The sequence below is a fragment of the Dendrobates tinctorius genome, unplaced genomic scaffold (genome assembly GCF_039654945.1).
Source record: "Dendrobates tinctorius isolate UK_male_01 unplaced genomic scaffold, ASM3965494v1 ptg000160l, whole genome shotgun sequence".
NCBI lineage: Eukaryota > Metazoa > Chordata > Amphibia > Anura > Dendrobatidae > Dendrobates > Dendrobates tinctorius.
Genome location: NW_027361827.1, coordinates 19,952,501 through 19,967,701, shown reverse-complemented (window position 1 = coordinate 19,967,701; position 15,201 = coordinate 19,952,501). Strand labels below are relative to the sequence as shown.

At 40.6% G+C, this 15,201-nt stretch overlaps 1 protein-coding gene across 1 annotated transcript in view; it reads right to left on the bottom strand.

The window, feature by feature from the left end:
- The window catches only part of SUSD1 (sushi domain containing 1), a 488,868-nt gene that overhangs the window by 228,690 nt on the left and 244,977 nt on the right, over nucleotides 1-15,201 (bottom strand). Inside the window, exon 14 of the mRNA XM_073549625.1 lies at nucleotides 10,889-11,075. Coding sequence (XP_073405726.1) covers nucleotides 10,889-11,075 — 187 coding nt within the window. The remainder of the gene's footprint in view (nucleotides 1-10,888; nucleotides 11,076-15,201) is intronic.

Sequence of the window (15,201 nt, the reverse complement as noted above, 5' to 3'; positions counted from 1 at the left end):
GTTGTATGTATGCAGTATGTAGATGTATGTATGTTGTATGTCTGTAGCATGTTGTATGTATGTAGTATGTATGTAGCATGTATGTAGTATATATGTATGTTGTATGAATGTAGTATATATGTAGCATGTATGTAGTATTATATGAATGTTGTATATATGTAGCATGTATGTATGTATGTTGTATGAATGTTGTATATATGTAGCATGTATGTAGTATGTATGTAGTATATATGTAGTATGTATGTAGTATGTATATATGTAGTATGTATATATGTAGTATGTATGTATGTAGTATGTATGTATGTAGTATGTATGTAGTATGTATGTAGTATGTATATATGTAGTATGTATGTAGTATATATTTATGTAGTATGTATGTAGTATGTATGTAGTATGTATGTAGTATGTTTTTTTTTTTACATTCAACACATTACCCGGATGATGGGACTACTACTGTCCCATCATTGGCTAATGTGTCAATCACTGTCAGTGCAGCAGGCATCGCCCGATGGGACTTGTAGTCCCATCGGACGATGCCTGCACACACACAAGACCCCCGGCAGGCCCGTACAGACCCCCGGCAGCTGGCACAGGCACCCGGCAGGCCCGCACAGACCACCGGCAGCCGGCACAGGCCCCCGAGAGGCCCGTACAGACCACCGGCAGTTGGCACAGAGCCCCCGCAGTCGGCACAGACCGCGCATCATGATGCGCACAGACCGCGCATCATGATGACGTCATTTCAGCAGCCAATCACAGCCATGCCAATAGTTAACATGCCTAACAGGATGTGCCCACACTTCTGAGGATTCCCATTGGCTGAATCAAATCGAGCAGGCTGATAGCTTTATGGGAACTTCCAATTCCAGTATCCGATACGAAAAAAGTATCGGAAGTCAGTATCGGAATTCCGATACAGCTAATATCGGCCGATACCCGATACTTGCGGTATCGGAAAGCTCAACACTACTTATAACTTCCTAACAAAAAAAAAATGTTGTTTCCAAAATTGAGCAGATGTAAAGTAGACATGTGGGAAATGTTATTTATTAACTATTTTGTGCGATATGACTCTCTGATTTAAAGGTATAGAAATTAAAAGTTTGAAAATTGCAGAATATTCAAAATTTTCGCCAAATTTCCATTTTTTTAACAAATAAACGCAAGTCATATCAAAGAAATTTTACCACTATCATGAAGTACAATATGTCGCGAAAAAACTGTCAGAATCACCAGGATCCGTTGAAGCGTTCTAGAGTTATGACCTCATAAAGTGACATTGGTCAGGATTGAAAAAATTGGCCCGGTCACGAAGGCAAAAACAGGCTCTGGCACAAAAGGGTTAAGCGATGAGCCCAGAGGTCCAGGGCCTAGGAGCTGACAGTCACACGTATTTCCCTAGCAGAAAGTGATGCCAATGAATATTTTTAAAGAAAATAATACCAAATAATAATAATAATAATACCAAAGCATCCAGGTGGGACTATAAACAACTGTTCTATGCAGAAAATGTGAGAACATATTCAAAAAGAGCGTACTCTGAACAAAAATTGCAATCCTTTATTAGTACATTAAACCATAACAAACATACATTAAAAGTGCCAATAGTGCATATTGATGAGCCCAGAAAACAATAAGTGGCACCATCAGATGGCAAGCAGAAACATAGAGAATAGATATAAATAAAAAATACAAACTGTAGTCCCAAGCATATAGTGGGTAGCACAGTACTGACAAAAACATGTTTAACTGGTCACAAATTATACACTGGTCTACAAAAAAAAAAAAATTTCTGGCATGGACTTTAAGAACAGTTTTATACTAATTTGAGGGTGCTGAATTCAAATCTGAACTTATAATTTCTCTATCACATCATGTTTTTGCGCTATAGGTATATAGCCGATTTTCATGAATTCCATGAACAATATAAGCAGTGTATGAAAAGTGTCGGTTTATACGGTTCACTAAGGTAAATTTAGTTTTCATTAAGTCTCCCAATAAATGTGAGAATATCTTTGTTTTCTTTGAACATGCATAATTCCCATTTGTTATGATAAGAAAGTAAACAAACAGTTTTCAACGTAGACAAATGTCGCGTGCAGGTACTGTTTTATTTATTGAAATTTTCAATGAATTTTGATATTTATTGCTTTTATGCTGCTGTTTTTCTGTTTTTTGTTTGTGAATCAATACCTAAGGTGTGTGGGGAGGGGGACAGAAATTCAATGAACAACTCAGGTAGCTAACAACTTTTATCTTGTATTTCTCTGCAGGATGTTTTGCTGATCTAACAATGGCCTCTACATCTTGCAGAAGACAGTGCTCAAATGATCCAAATATTTTTTTCTACATCTGTGGAAACTTTACTGTGAAGAACCAGAGGCGCAACATTACTGACTTTGTTAAGAGGGTGTATTTTGCGTACTTTAAAGTAAAACTTGGAGACCAAGACAAGCATTGGGCTCCTTACAAAGTGTGCAAAACCTGTATTGAGAGCTTGAGATCTTGGTCTCAAGGAAAGAATGCTAAACTTCAGTTTGGAGTTCCTATGGTTTGGAGAGAACCAAGCAATCATTTAGAAGACTGTTATTTCTGCCTTATCAATGTAAAAGGTTTCAATAAGAAAAACAAGCAATATTTGCCATACCCAAGTATCCCTTCAGCTATTCAACCAGTTGCCCATAGTGAAGACATACCTGTTCCAAAATTTACTGAGCTTCCAGAAAACATTCGATAGGAGTAATTTTCATCAAAAATTGAAAATATCTCAAAATCCTGATGTGATAGCCAAAAACGGAGTTCATATTCGTAATCAGCAGCCAAAATTGACTTAAAATATGTTTTAAAACCTTTTGCCAGAAAAATTGCATTGACCAGTGTTATCTATAGCAATTACATGCTCACTAAATATAGTCATCAAGCCTATGATATGAACCAAGTACAGTGCTGCTGTGTGAATATTTACCACTATTATACTGCAGTAACATGGAATAACATAATAATATAACCTACCAGACCTCATGCAATGGTGCCACTTCCCCACGTCCCGCAAAAAACAAGCCCTCACATGACTCTGTGGGCCAAAATATGGGAAAATTATAGCTCTTAAAATATGGTGATGCAAAAACTATTTTTTGCAATAAAAAGCATCTTGTAGTGTGTGACAGCAGCCAAACACAAAAACCCGATATAAATCTGGTATCGCTGTAATCGCACCGACCCGAAGAATAACGTCGCTTAATCACTTACAGGCGTAAAAAATAAAATCAATTCTTCACCTGCTGTTGATTATTTCATTCTGCCTCCCAGAGATTGCAGTAAGGCTCGGCGCACATTTATCCTGCGCTCAGCACTGAGCACTTACACCGGGGTTTCCTTGGAAATCTCTGAAATACGTGATTCAGACAGAACCTCTGGTGGAAGATTCCCTATAACGAGGCAGATGGATGCACTGTGGATGCCATCTGACCTATGATCCGGCGGTGTCCATCTTTTTAGCATTGCATAAAAGTGCCATCGGCCACTGAAAAAAAGGACATCGCTGAACAGATGCCAGACAGAGTCCAGAGTAACTCTGCTGCCTCATTATAGTGAATGGATACCTTGGGGGTTTCAGCTGAATCACGTCACTCAGAAATTTAGATGGAAACCCCAGCGTAGGTAGTCAGTGTAGAGAGACAGATAACTGTGATCCAAAACATAAAGTAAAATGTTCCCAATAAAAGCTTCAACTCAATCCACCAAAGCAAGTCCCCACTCAGGTCTGTAATCTGTCAATGGAAATATAGGGGGCTTCCACATTACTGGTAGTACAAAGGCTCTGGAAAAGTGAAATGGCCTTTCACCCACCAAAAGAAATTTAGTAAATTCTCCGCTTCAAATTCAAATGTCCCCCACCCTTATGAGACCCACAGTGTATCTAAACCATGTACTGTATATCGTCCACGTTTGGCATTTCTGAAGCGATGACAGCCTGCCTAACTTAAGGGTGCATGCCTCCAGAAGTACGGGCTAGGCATACCATACTGGTGACTACAACTTACTGGTCACTATAGCGTACTGGTCACTACAAGGGCAGATTGCAATTTTCACTTGGCAACATTCATTGCTGCTTGTTTATGGAAGATATTCATGCAGTCAAAATTGTTACCACACCTCTAGATAAAATCCCCAAGGGGAATAGTTTCCAAATGGGGTCACTTGAGGGGGGATTCTGCTCTTCTAGCAATTAGGGGATCTGGATATGGAGTCCACAAACTGTTGAAGGAAAATCTGTGCTCCAAGTGGCAAATAGCTCCATTATTCCCAAGTCTCCCCATATGACTAAGCAGTACTGTACAGCCACATATGGGGTAATAATGTAAAAAACGTGCAGGTGCTGGTATGTCACCACGAACCGAGACAGATCAAAAGTTAAAGGGTTTTATTTACAGGGATATGATACACCTCGCAGGGAGAAAGCAGTGGGGGAAAAACTGATTTTAAAGCAGTATATCAAACAGTCAAAAAGAATAACAGTTAGAAACGGGTGTTCTTGGAACTTATCAGTCTGCTGAATACTTGCTTGTAGGGTCGTCTTCTCCCATGTCGGAGCCGTCAGCAGTGGCACTTGTCATCTCTCTAGTCGCTATAGGCTCTGAAGTCTCTAAGGACCCACAACAGGGGTCTTGGGGGTTAATGAAGAAAGGCAGGGGGAACACAAGGCATATCGGGTCCCCCTGCTTTGAGTCTATGCTTCAAAACTAGCAGTCTCTCCGCAGGTACGATGCTCTGTGTCTCAATAAGTCTCTCAACAGGAGTCAGGGGCTCTGCACCAACACCGCAGGTATCGGGGCTACGCACGGGGGTCACTGTCTCTGCACGGGGGTTAGAGTGCACCTCTCCAGTCACCGCAGGCTCTGGTCTCACATACTCACAAGATGCAGTCTCTCTGCACAGTCCCCCTGGATTTGTCCTCTGAACAGGACTTCTCTTTTCTCCCCTGCGTGCAGCTGCAACCTGCCCTGTCCCCTGCACATGCTGCTCTGAGCTTTGCGCGCTCTCAGGCTGCCCTCCTTCCTGTTCCTCTCTCCTCCCAGCAGTCACATGATCCAGCACGTCCAGGGTTGAAAGTCTTCCCCCTAGCAAGCCTGCTGTTTGGCCAAGTGGTTCCAGATCAGGAGCGGAGAAGGTAACACCCCTCTGATTCTTCTTGTGCTTCACCCCCTTACATTGCCACATTCAGTAGAAATTGTGGGACAAATTTTGGTGCCATTTTTACCTACTTCTTGTGTGAAAATGTAAAAATCTGGGACTAAAACAAAATTTTGGTGGTAAATATGTATTTTTTTTTCTTCACTGCCCAATGGTATAAAAATCTGTGGCACACCTGTGGTGTTAATAAGATCACTGCACCCCTAGATGAATTCATTGAGAGGTGTAGTTTGTAAAATGAGGTCACTTATGGGGGGTTCTGATCTTCTGGCACCTCATGGGCTCTCCCAGTGGTTCATGGCACCTGCAAACCATAACAGTAAAATCTTGGTCTCCTTGCCTTCTGAGCTTTGCACTGTGCCTGAAAAATATTTCCTGATTACATGTAGGGTATTGGCACACTCAGGAAAAAATGGAGCTCAGCTTGTTGTAAAAAAAATTCCTATTAGCCCTTAGAAAAATTAAAAACTTGGGGCTAAAACAACATTTTAGTGGTAAAAATGTAATTTATTCTCTCTTCATAGCTCAGTGGTATAAAATTATGTGAGGCACATGACATGTCGTGTCAATATGATCACTGCACCCCTAGATGAATTCATTGGGGAGTGTAGTTTTTAAAAGGAATTCACATATAGGGGGTTTCTGTTGCTCTGGGACCTCAGGGGCTCTGCCAATATGAAAAGGCACCCTCAAACCAGTGCAGCAAAATCTGAGCTCCAATATGGGGCCTATTCCCTTCTGAGCTTTACAGTGTGCTTGAAAAGTAGTATTCCCCCACATATGGGGTATCAGTGTACTCAGGAGAAATTTCACAACAAATTGTATGGTGCAATTTCTCCAGTTACCCTTATGAAAATGCAAAATTTTGTGCTATTTATGGGGAAAATTTGATATTTTTTATTTTTGCGGTTCAGCGTTATAAATTTCTGTGAAGCACCTTAGAGTTCAGTGTGCTCACCACATAGCTAGATTGATTCCCTGAAGGGTGTAGTTTCCAAAATGGTGTCACTTGTGGGGGATTTTCACTGTTTAGGTACATTAGAAGCTCTCCAAATGCGAAATGGCGTCTGCCAATTGTTCCACCAAATTTTGCATTCAAAAAGTCAAATGGCAAAATGTGATGCTTTACGTGGACTTAGGAATATTTGCTTACTATAACCCGACTTGTTGTAAACTTAGAATCCTAATTAAGAATTCTTTAATGATGCAATGTTATTGAGAACAGAATACACTATGTTTAATGTTCTATTTTAAAAAGTCAAATGGCGTTCCTTCCTTTCCGAGCTCTGCCGTGTGCCTAAACAGTTGTTTTCTCCCTCACATGGGATATCAGCATGCTCAGGAGAAATTACACAACAAACTTGGAGGTCCATTTTTACCTGTTACCCTTGTCAAATTAAAAAAAATTGGATCTGAAGTAAATTTTTTGTGAAAAAAGTTGAATGTACATTTTTCTCTACATTCCATATATTCCTGTGGAGCACCTAAAGGGTTAATAAACTTCTTGAATGTGGTTTTGAGCACCTTGAGGGGTGCAGTTTTTAGAATGGTGTCACGTTTGGGTATCTTCTATCATATTGATCCCTCAAAGGGACTTCAAATGTGATGTTGTCATTAAAAAAAAAACGACGCTCAGTCTCCGCAAGGTAAACAGCCTACTCTATGTATATGCTGCAGCTATTCCGGATGTGTTCAATGAGCACATCCGGAATCACTGCACGTACAGAAGGGGGTGGCACTTTGTCACTTCAAACGTGATGCGATCCCTAAAATAATGGTTTTGTAAGTTTTGTTGGAAAAATAAAAAATCGCTGGTCAACTTTTAACCCTTAAAATTTCTTAACAAAAAAAAATTAGGTTTCCAAAATTGTGCTCATGTAGAGTGTGGACATGTGGGAAATGTTATTTATTAAGAATTTTGTGTGACATATCTCTTTGATTTAAGGACATGAAAATTCAAAGTTGGAAAAATGCAAAATGTTTGCCAAATTTCCGTTGTTTTTTTTTTCAAATAAACGCAAGCCATATCAAAGAAATTTTACCACTATCATGAAGAACAATATGTCACAAAAAAGTCTCAGAATCACCAGGATCCGTTGAAGTGTTCCAGAGTTATTACCTCATAAAGAGACAGTGGTCAGAATTGTAAAAATTTTGGCCTGGTCATTAATGTGCAAACCACCTTCGGGGCTAAAGGGGTTAATGACTGAGCCAATTTTGACTTTCATGAACAAACAAAATTTTACAATTCTGACTAATGTCACTTTATATGTTAGTATCTCTGGAATGCTTTACTTATCTGATTTGCTTTACTTTACTTATTTAATGCAATACTGATTTACTGATTTGAATGCTTTACTGTCCCACTGATTCTGAGATTGTTTTTTGTGACATATTGTACTTCATGATAGTGGTAAAATTTCTTCAATATGAATTGTGTTTATTTGAGAAAAAAAACTGTAAATTTGGCACAAATTTAGCAAAATTGCACACTTTTAATTTTTATATGTCCTTAAATCAGAGAGTTACTGTATATACTCGTATATAAGCCGAGTTGTTCAGCACAATTTTTGTACTGAAAATGTTCCCCTCGGCTTATACACGAGTCTTTGTCCCAATTGCTGAGCAACAGGTCACAGGAGGCAGGAGCCGGTGGCTGCCGCTAAAGCCTGTGCCCACTGCTAAAGAGAAATTAATTTTCACTGCGCTGGCAGTTACAGCCACAGCTGCCAGCTTCCAGCAGCTATCAAGCTATCACGGATGTGCTCTACTTAAGAGTTATGAATATTCACCTTTCTCCACTCCTATAGATGTGGAGAGATGTGAATATTCATTCCCTTAATGAGTGGGGACACGTGATTGCCCCGCCACAGGAGCTGCTGGCACTGGAAAAAGATGCTGCGAGGGCATGCAGAGAAGGTAAGTAGGATTTTCTTTATGCTTTTCTCATGGGGGCCATGCATACAAGTATAGGGATGAGGAACCACGCATGCAAGGATAGGGATAAGGAGCCATACAGACAAGGATAGGGATAAGGAGCCATGCAGGCAAGGATAGGGATAAGGATCCATGCAGACAACGATAGGGATTAGGAGCCATGCAGACAAGGATGGGAATAAGGAGCCATGCAGATGTAAGAGGGTGAACTGTGATGACATCAGGAGAGCATTAGGATCCTGCTGCTTTTTCATGTCTGAGCTGAGAGTAAAAGCCCCGGAATCTGTGTGTGCTGGGGTGTGGGGCCTAGTGTCTGCTGTATAGGATGCTGAGAAGTGATGCTTCAAGAAGGAGAGAGACTGCCATGTGAGACACAGCTTGGCGCAGCTGATGTGAAGAGTGGAGTTTGGACGCTAAAAAAACTGTTTTGCTGCCAGCATGTTTGTGAGGGTGTTAACCTCTTCCTCTTGTGAACTTGTGGTTCTGCTGTGGAACAAGTACAGAGCATTCTTGAGAGCTGTGTGACTGTGGAGCTCTGTGAAGTCCCTGCTGAGCCTGTGGAGTCCCTGGTGTGCTGAGCTGAAAAGCAACGGAATATTTATCCTGCGCAGATTCAGGTGGTTTGCTCTCAGAAGAATTTGTGAGTCACTGCTGGAGGAGAGACGGTATCCTGTACCATTCGTATTGAGAGGAATCCCTACAAGCCCCGTTGAAGTGCTATCCCAGACCGTATCCTGAGGTTTCATAACTGTAAGTCCCTGGCATGTGGGCTCAGCATCGGCCGACAAGGCGCTGAACCTTGCTTTCCTGTGGTTGTTTTGGAGCAAAAGATTTTGGGACTTGCTACAGCCAATGCAAATTATATGCCTAAGTTAACAGTACTGAAGTAAGAGATACCTGGGTATCCCCAGATTAAGTGGTTAAGAGCTTCTGTTATATTTATATGTATTGTTATTGTGGGTTTTGAACGGTTTATACTCAGTGTGGTGTGCCAACCCAGGGGGTCCCATAAAACCACCTCATCTGATTTACACCTGTTTTCTTAGTACCTGGTTTGACCTTTTGGACAGGTAAATTTATTCCAAATCTCAGTGTAGCACACACAAAGTGGAAACTTTGGGATTGGAACATTGATTTCAGCTCTGGCTGAGTGAGTGTAATTAATAAGGGAATTTCAGTCTGTTTCCTTCAATACTAGATCTCAATCGAACTGTCATTTTAGTAAAGACAGTATTGTTATTTCTTCCTCAATCTCTGTTTGTGACCCACTGGATCTTATTCAGACCTCTGGTCTTTACACAGTTTTTTGACGTCAGTCACAATCCATCGGTTTGACGGATCGACTAGTGGATCTGTCGAAAAAACGGATCCGTTGCATCCATTTTTTAATCCGTTTCTTCCGAGGTTTTTTTGACGGATCCGTTTTTAAAAACACCCACAGACAGCTAGATAGATCCGGATCCGTCGCTGTCCGATTTTTCGACGTAGACAAAAAACGTTCCTATGTCCGTTGTTTCCGGCCGACGGACAAAGAATTTCTGATGGATCCGTCGAACGACGGATGAAACGTGCGGCCATCCGTCGCTAATACAAGTCTATGAGAAAAAACGGATCCAGCGGCATCAGTCGCCGGATCTGTTTTTTTCAAAATTCGACCGATTGTGACTGATGGCAAAAAACTGATATGTGAAAGAGGCCTTAGGAGCCATGCAGACAAGTACACGAATATGGAGGCATGCAAACAAGGATGGGTATAAGTTGGCATGCAGACAAAGATGGGAATAAGGAGGCATGCAGACAAGAATGGGGATAAGGAGCCATCCATACAAGGATGGGGATGAGGGGACAATGCATACCCGGCTTATACTCAAGTCAATACGTTTTCCCAGTTTTTTGTGACAAAATTAGGTGCCTCGGCTTATACTCGGGTCGGCTCTGCAAGGTAAACAGACATGCTGAGATCTAAAAAGACACACCGCATGTCAGGTTTCGCGGGTGTGTCACCCGCGTATTAGTTACACATAGTCGAGACGGGATTTCATAAAATCCCCTCCGCTGTGCTGTAACATCTGGACGCTGCGGATTGAACGCTGCGGCTGTACGCAGCGTTCAACCCGCTGCTAATCCGGATGTAATCCTGAATGTGGAAACATATCCTAATATTCAATTATTGGAGTTGTGACAATCACAACCAATCAGGTGAGCTACTCCACAATCCCTTCTTATCTATACCTCCCAGCATCACCCTATGTGCGCTTGTCTCACCCCATTTTTTTCTCAACATACTTTGTATTGCGCATTAGTGCAGTTCCCTTTAAATTGTAGAAGTGCTTTTTTTTTAACTTTGCAATTAGATTCTTCATGTTATTCATAATTTGTAAGAGCATTTTGGCTTTTGGCATACGGTAATTTGATATTTATTGCAATATAATCTATCAGCAGTTAAATTAGGTGAAAGTGCTTGATGGCTCTATTAATTTAATCTTATTCTGATACTGGCCAATGAGCGTCTTTCTTGTTTGTTTTTCATGAAAAACAGGTTATAATTAGGTGAATAATAGAACCCTTGATCTGTGCTCATGCAGCATTTTGGTGCAGGTCTTTTTAAAGTTAAAGTCAGTAATGGACAATAAAGGAATGTGCATAAACCAAAGATTTTTTTTCTGTTTTGGATTCACTGCTTTTTAATTACCTGCTATTGGAATAAAACCAATATATCAATTTTAGACCTTAAAAAAAGTTTTGCATCCATACTCACCATCACTTGTTATGTTAATATGAGCATACGCAGACAGCTCCTTGGATGGCTCTGTAATATTCACAAAGTATTCTCCTGCAACTGGCAAATCCAAACACAATACTGGAGTAACGTCATCTGTGCTGAAGTTAAACAGTATGCTCTGGATTACACCGCCTGTAGACCAAGTCCTTCCTTGGATAAAGACCTGTGGAAGAATGATGTGTGGCATATCACAGCCTAGAAATCAATGAACTATGGATTCTACAGCATACTCATTTTAAGTCCTTTATGATTCACAGCGTTGCAGTTGTCTTATCTATAGACATGATTTTGGTTATAATTCCATAAGACTGTCACAAAGAATATTTTTTGCCATTGGTTTAAACAAAGGCAACATGTCTATTAGGCAGGGTGATTACTTCACCTTTTCCAGTGCATCCCTGCTAAAAATATTAAAGTGAATCTGTTGCCATATTTTTGATACCTCATCTGCAAGCAGCCTGATGTAGGGGCAGAGACCCTAATTACAGAGATGCATCACTTACTGGGCTGCTTCCTGTCATTTTAATAAATTCCTATTTTCTCTGCTGCAAATCAAGCAGTTATTTAACCCCTTCACCCCCAAGGGTGGTTTGCACGTTCATGACCGGGCCAATTTTTACAATTCTGACCACTGTACCTTTATGAGGTTATAACTCTGGAACGCTTCTATGGATCCCGGTGATTCTGACATTGTTTTCTCGTGACATATTGTACTTCATGTTAGTGGTAAAATTTCATTCAAATAACTTGCGCTTATTTGTGAAAAAAATGGAAATTTGGCAAAAATGTTGAAAATTTCGCAATTTTCCAACTTTGAATTTTTATGCCCTTAAATCACAGAGATACGGCACACAAAAAACTTGATAACTAACATTTCCCACATGTTTACCTTACATCAGCACAATGTTGGAACCAAAATTTTTTTTTGTTAGGAAGTTATAAGGGTTAAAAGTTGACCAGCGATTTCTCATTTTTACAACACCATTTTATTTTTAGGACCACATCACATTTGAAGCCACTTTGAGGGGTCTATATGATAAAAAATACCCAAAAGTGACACCATTCTAAAAACTGCACCCCTTAAGGTGCTCAAAACCACATGCAAGAAGTTTATTAACCCTTTAGGTGCGTCACAGGAATTTTTTTGAATATTTAAAAAAAAATGAACATCTAACTTTTTTTCACAAAAAAAATACTTCAGGTTCAATTTTTTTTATTTTACCAAGGGTAACAGGAGAAATTGGACTGCAAAAGTTATTGTGCAATTTGTCCTGAGTATGCTGATACCTGATTTGTGGGGGGAACGACTGTTTCTGCGCATGGCAGAGCTCAGAATGGAAGGAGCGCCGTTTGACTTTTTCAATGCAAAATTGGCTGGAATTCAGATCGGACGCCATCTCACGTTTGGAGAGTCCCTGATGTACCTAAACAGTGGAAACCCCCCACAAATGACACCATTTTGGAAACTAAACCCCCTAAGGAACTTATCTAGATGTGTGGTGAGAACTTTGAACCCCCAAGGGCTTCACAGAAGTTTATAACATAAAGCCGTACAAATAAAAAATCATATTTTTTCCACAAAAATGATCTTTTCACCCTCAATTCTTATTTTTCCAAGGGTAACAGCACCTAAAAGTTATTGTGCAATTTGTCCTGAGTACGCTGATACCCCACATGTGGGGGTAAACCACTATTTGGGCGCATGGCAGAGCTTGGAAGGGAAGCAGCGCCATTTGACGTTTTTGGCTGGAATTGAGATCGGACACCATGTCGCGATTGGAAAACCCCTGATGTACCTAAACAGTGGAAACCCCCCACAAATGACACCATTTTGTAAACTAGACCCCCCAAGGAACTTATCTAGATGTGTGGTGAGCACTTTGAACCCCCCAGTGCTTCACAGAAGTTTATAACGCCCGGGCATGAAAATAAAAAATTTGTATTTTTTCCACAAACATGATCTTTTAGTCACCATTTTTTTTATTTTCCCAAGGGTAACAGGAGAAATTGGACCCCAAAGTTGTTGTCCAATTTGTCCTGAGTATGCTGATACCCCATATGTGGGAGAAAACTACTGTATGGGCACACGTCGGGGATCGGAAGGGAAGTAGTGACGTTTTGAAATGCAGACATTGATGGAATGGTCTGCGGGTGTCATGTTGCCTTTGGAGAGCCCCTAATGTACCTAAACAGTGGAAACCCCCCACAAATGACCCCATTTTGAAAACTAGACCCCCTAAGGAACTTATCTAGATGTGAGGTGAGCACTTTGAACCCCCAAGGGCTTCACAGAAGTTTATAATGCCAGGGCATGAAAATAAAAAAATCGTATTTTTTCCACAAACATGATCAATTATTCCCCAATTTTTTTATTTTCCCAAGGGTAACAGGAGAAATTGAACCCCAAAAGTTGTTGTCCAATTTGTCCTGAGTAAGCTGACACCCCATATGTGGGAGAAAACTACTGTATGGACACACGTCAGGGCTCGGAAGGGAAGTAGTGACGTTTTGGAATGCAGACATTGATGGAATGGTCTGCGGGTGTCATGTGCGTTTGGAGAGCCCCTAATGTACCTAAACAGTGGAAACCCCCCACAAGTGACCCCATTTTGGACACTAGACCCCCCCACAGAACTTATCTAGATGTGTGGTGAGCACTTTGAACCCCCAAGTGCTTCACAGAAGTTTATAACACTCGGACGTGAAAATAAAAATCATTTTTTTCCACAAAAATGATATTTTTGCCCCCAATTTTTTATTTTCCTAAGGGTAACAGGAGAAATTGGACCCCAAAAATTGTTTTGCAATTTGTCCTGAGTAGGCTGATACCCTACAAGTGGGGGTAAAACACTGTTTGGGCGCATGGCAGAGCTTGGAAGGGAAGGAGCACCATATGACTTTTTCAACTCAGAATTGGCTGGAATTGAGATCAGACGCAATGTTGCATTTGGAGAGCCCCTGATGTGCCCAAACAGTGGAAACCCCCAATTCTAACTCCAACCTGAACCCCAACACACCCCTAACCCTAATCTCAACCCTAGCCCTAACCCAAACCCTAACCCTAGCCCTAACCCTAACCCTAGCCCTAGCCCTAACCCTAACCCTAGCCCTAACCCTAACCCTAACCCTAGCCCTAACCCTAACCTTAATGGAAAAATGGAAATAAATACATTTTTTTAATTTTATTATTTTTCCCTAACTAAGGGGGTGATAACAGGGGGTTTGATTTACTATTTATGGCGGTTTTTATTTTTGGCAGCTGTCGCATGCTAAAAGATGCTTTTTATTGTAAAAATAGTTTTTGCATCACCACATATTGAGAGCTATAATTTTTCCGTATTTTGACACACCGAGTCATGTGAGGTCTTATTTTTTGCAGGACGAGTTGACGTTTTTATGGGTACCATTTTCGGGCATGTGACATTTTTTGATCGCTTTTTATTCCAATTTTTGGGACGCAGAATGAACAAAAACCAGCGTTTCATGAATTTCTTTTGGGGGAGTGCGTTTACACCGTTCCGCGTGCAGTAAAATTGATAAAGCGGTTTTATTCTTCGGGTCAGTACGGTTACAGCGATACCTCATTTTTTTATGTTTTGCCGGTTTTATGCAATGAAAACTATTTTATATAAAAAATAATTATTTTTGCATCGCTTTATTCTGCGAGCTATAACTTTTTTATTTTTTCGCTGATGATACTGTATGGCAGCTCGTTTTTTGCGGGACAAGATGACGTTTTCAGCGGTACCATGGATATTTATATGCGTCTTTTTGATCGCGCGTTATTACACTTTTTGTTTGGCGGTATGATAATAAATCATTATTTTTTGCTTCGTTTTTTATTTTTATTTTTTAAGGGGTTCGCTAAAGGGGTTAACTAATGGGACAGTTTTATAGGGCAGGTCGTTACGGACGCAGCGATACCTAATATGTGTACTTTTATTGTTTTTTTTTTTCAAAAAATGAATTTATTGGGGAATATTTTTTTTTACTAATTTATTTGGCGATTTTTTTTTAAATTATTTTTACACTTTTTTTTTAATTTTTTTTTTTGCTTTATTACATAGTCCCAGGTGGGACATCATTGTCCTGTGACAGATCGCTGATCTGTCACATCACAGATCACTGTGACAGATCAGCAATCTGTCACAGGCATTGAAGAAGACTTCCTCTTGCCTGCGCTTTGCAGGCACTGAGGAAGCCAGCTTCCTCCAGGCCCCGAAGGCCACCGTCGCCATCTTGGATTCGGGGGCCTGGAGGAAAGGAGCCCCCCGCAGCAGCGCTGCACA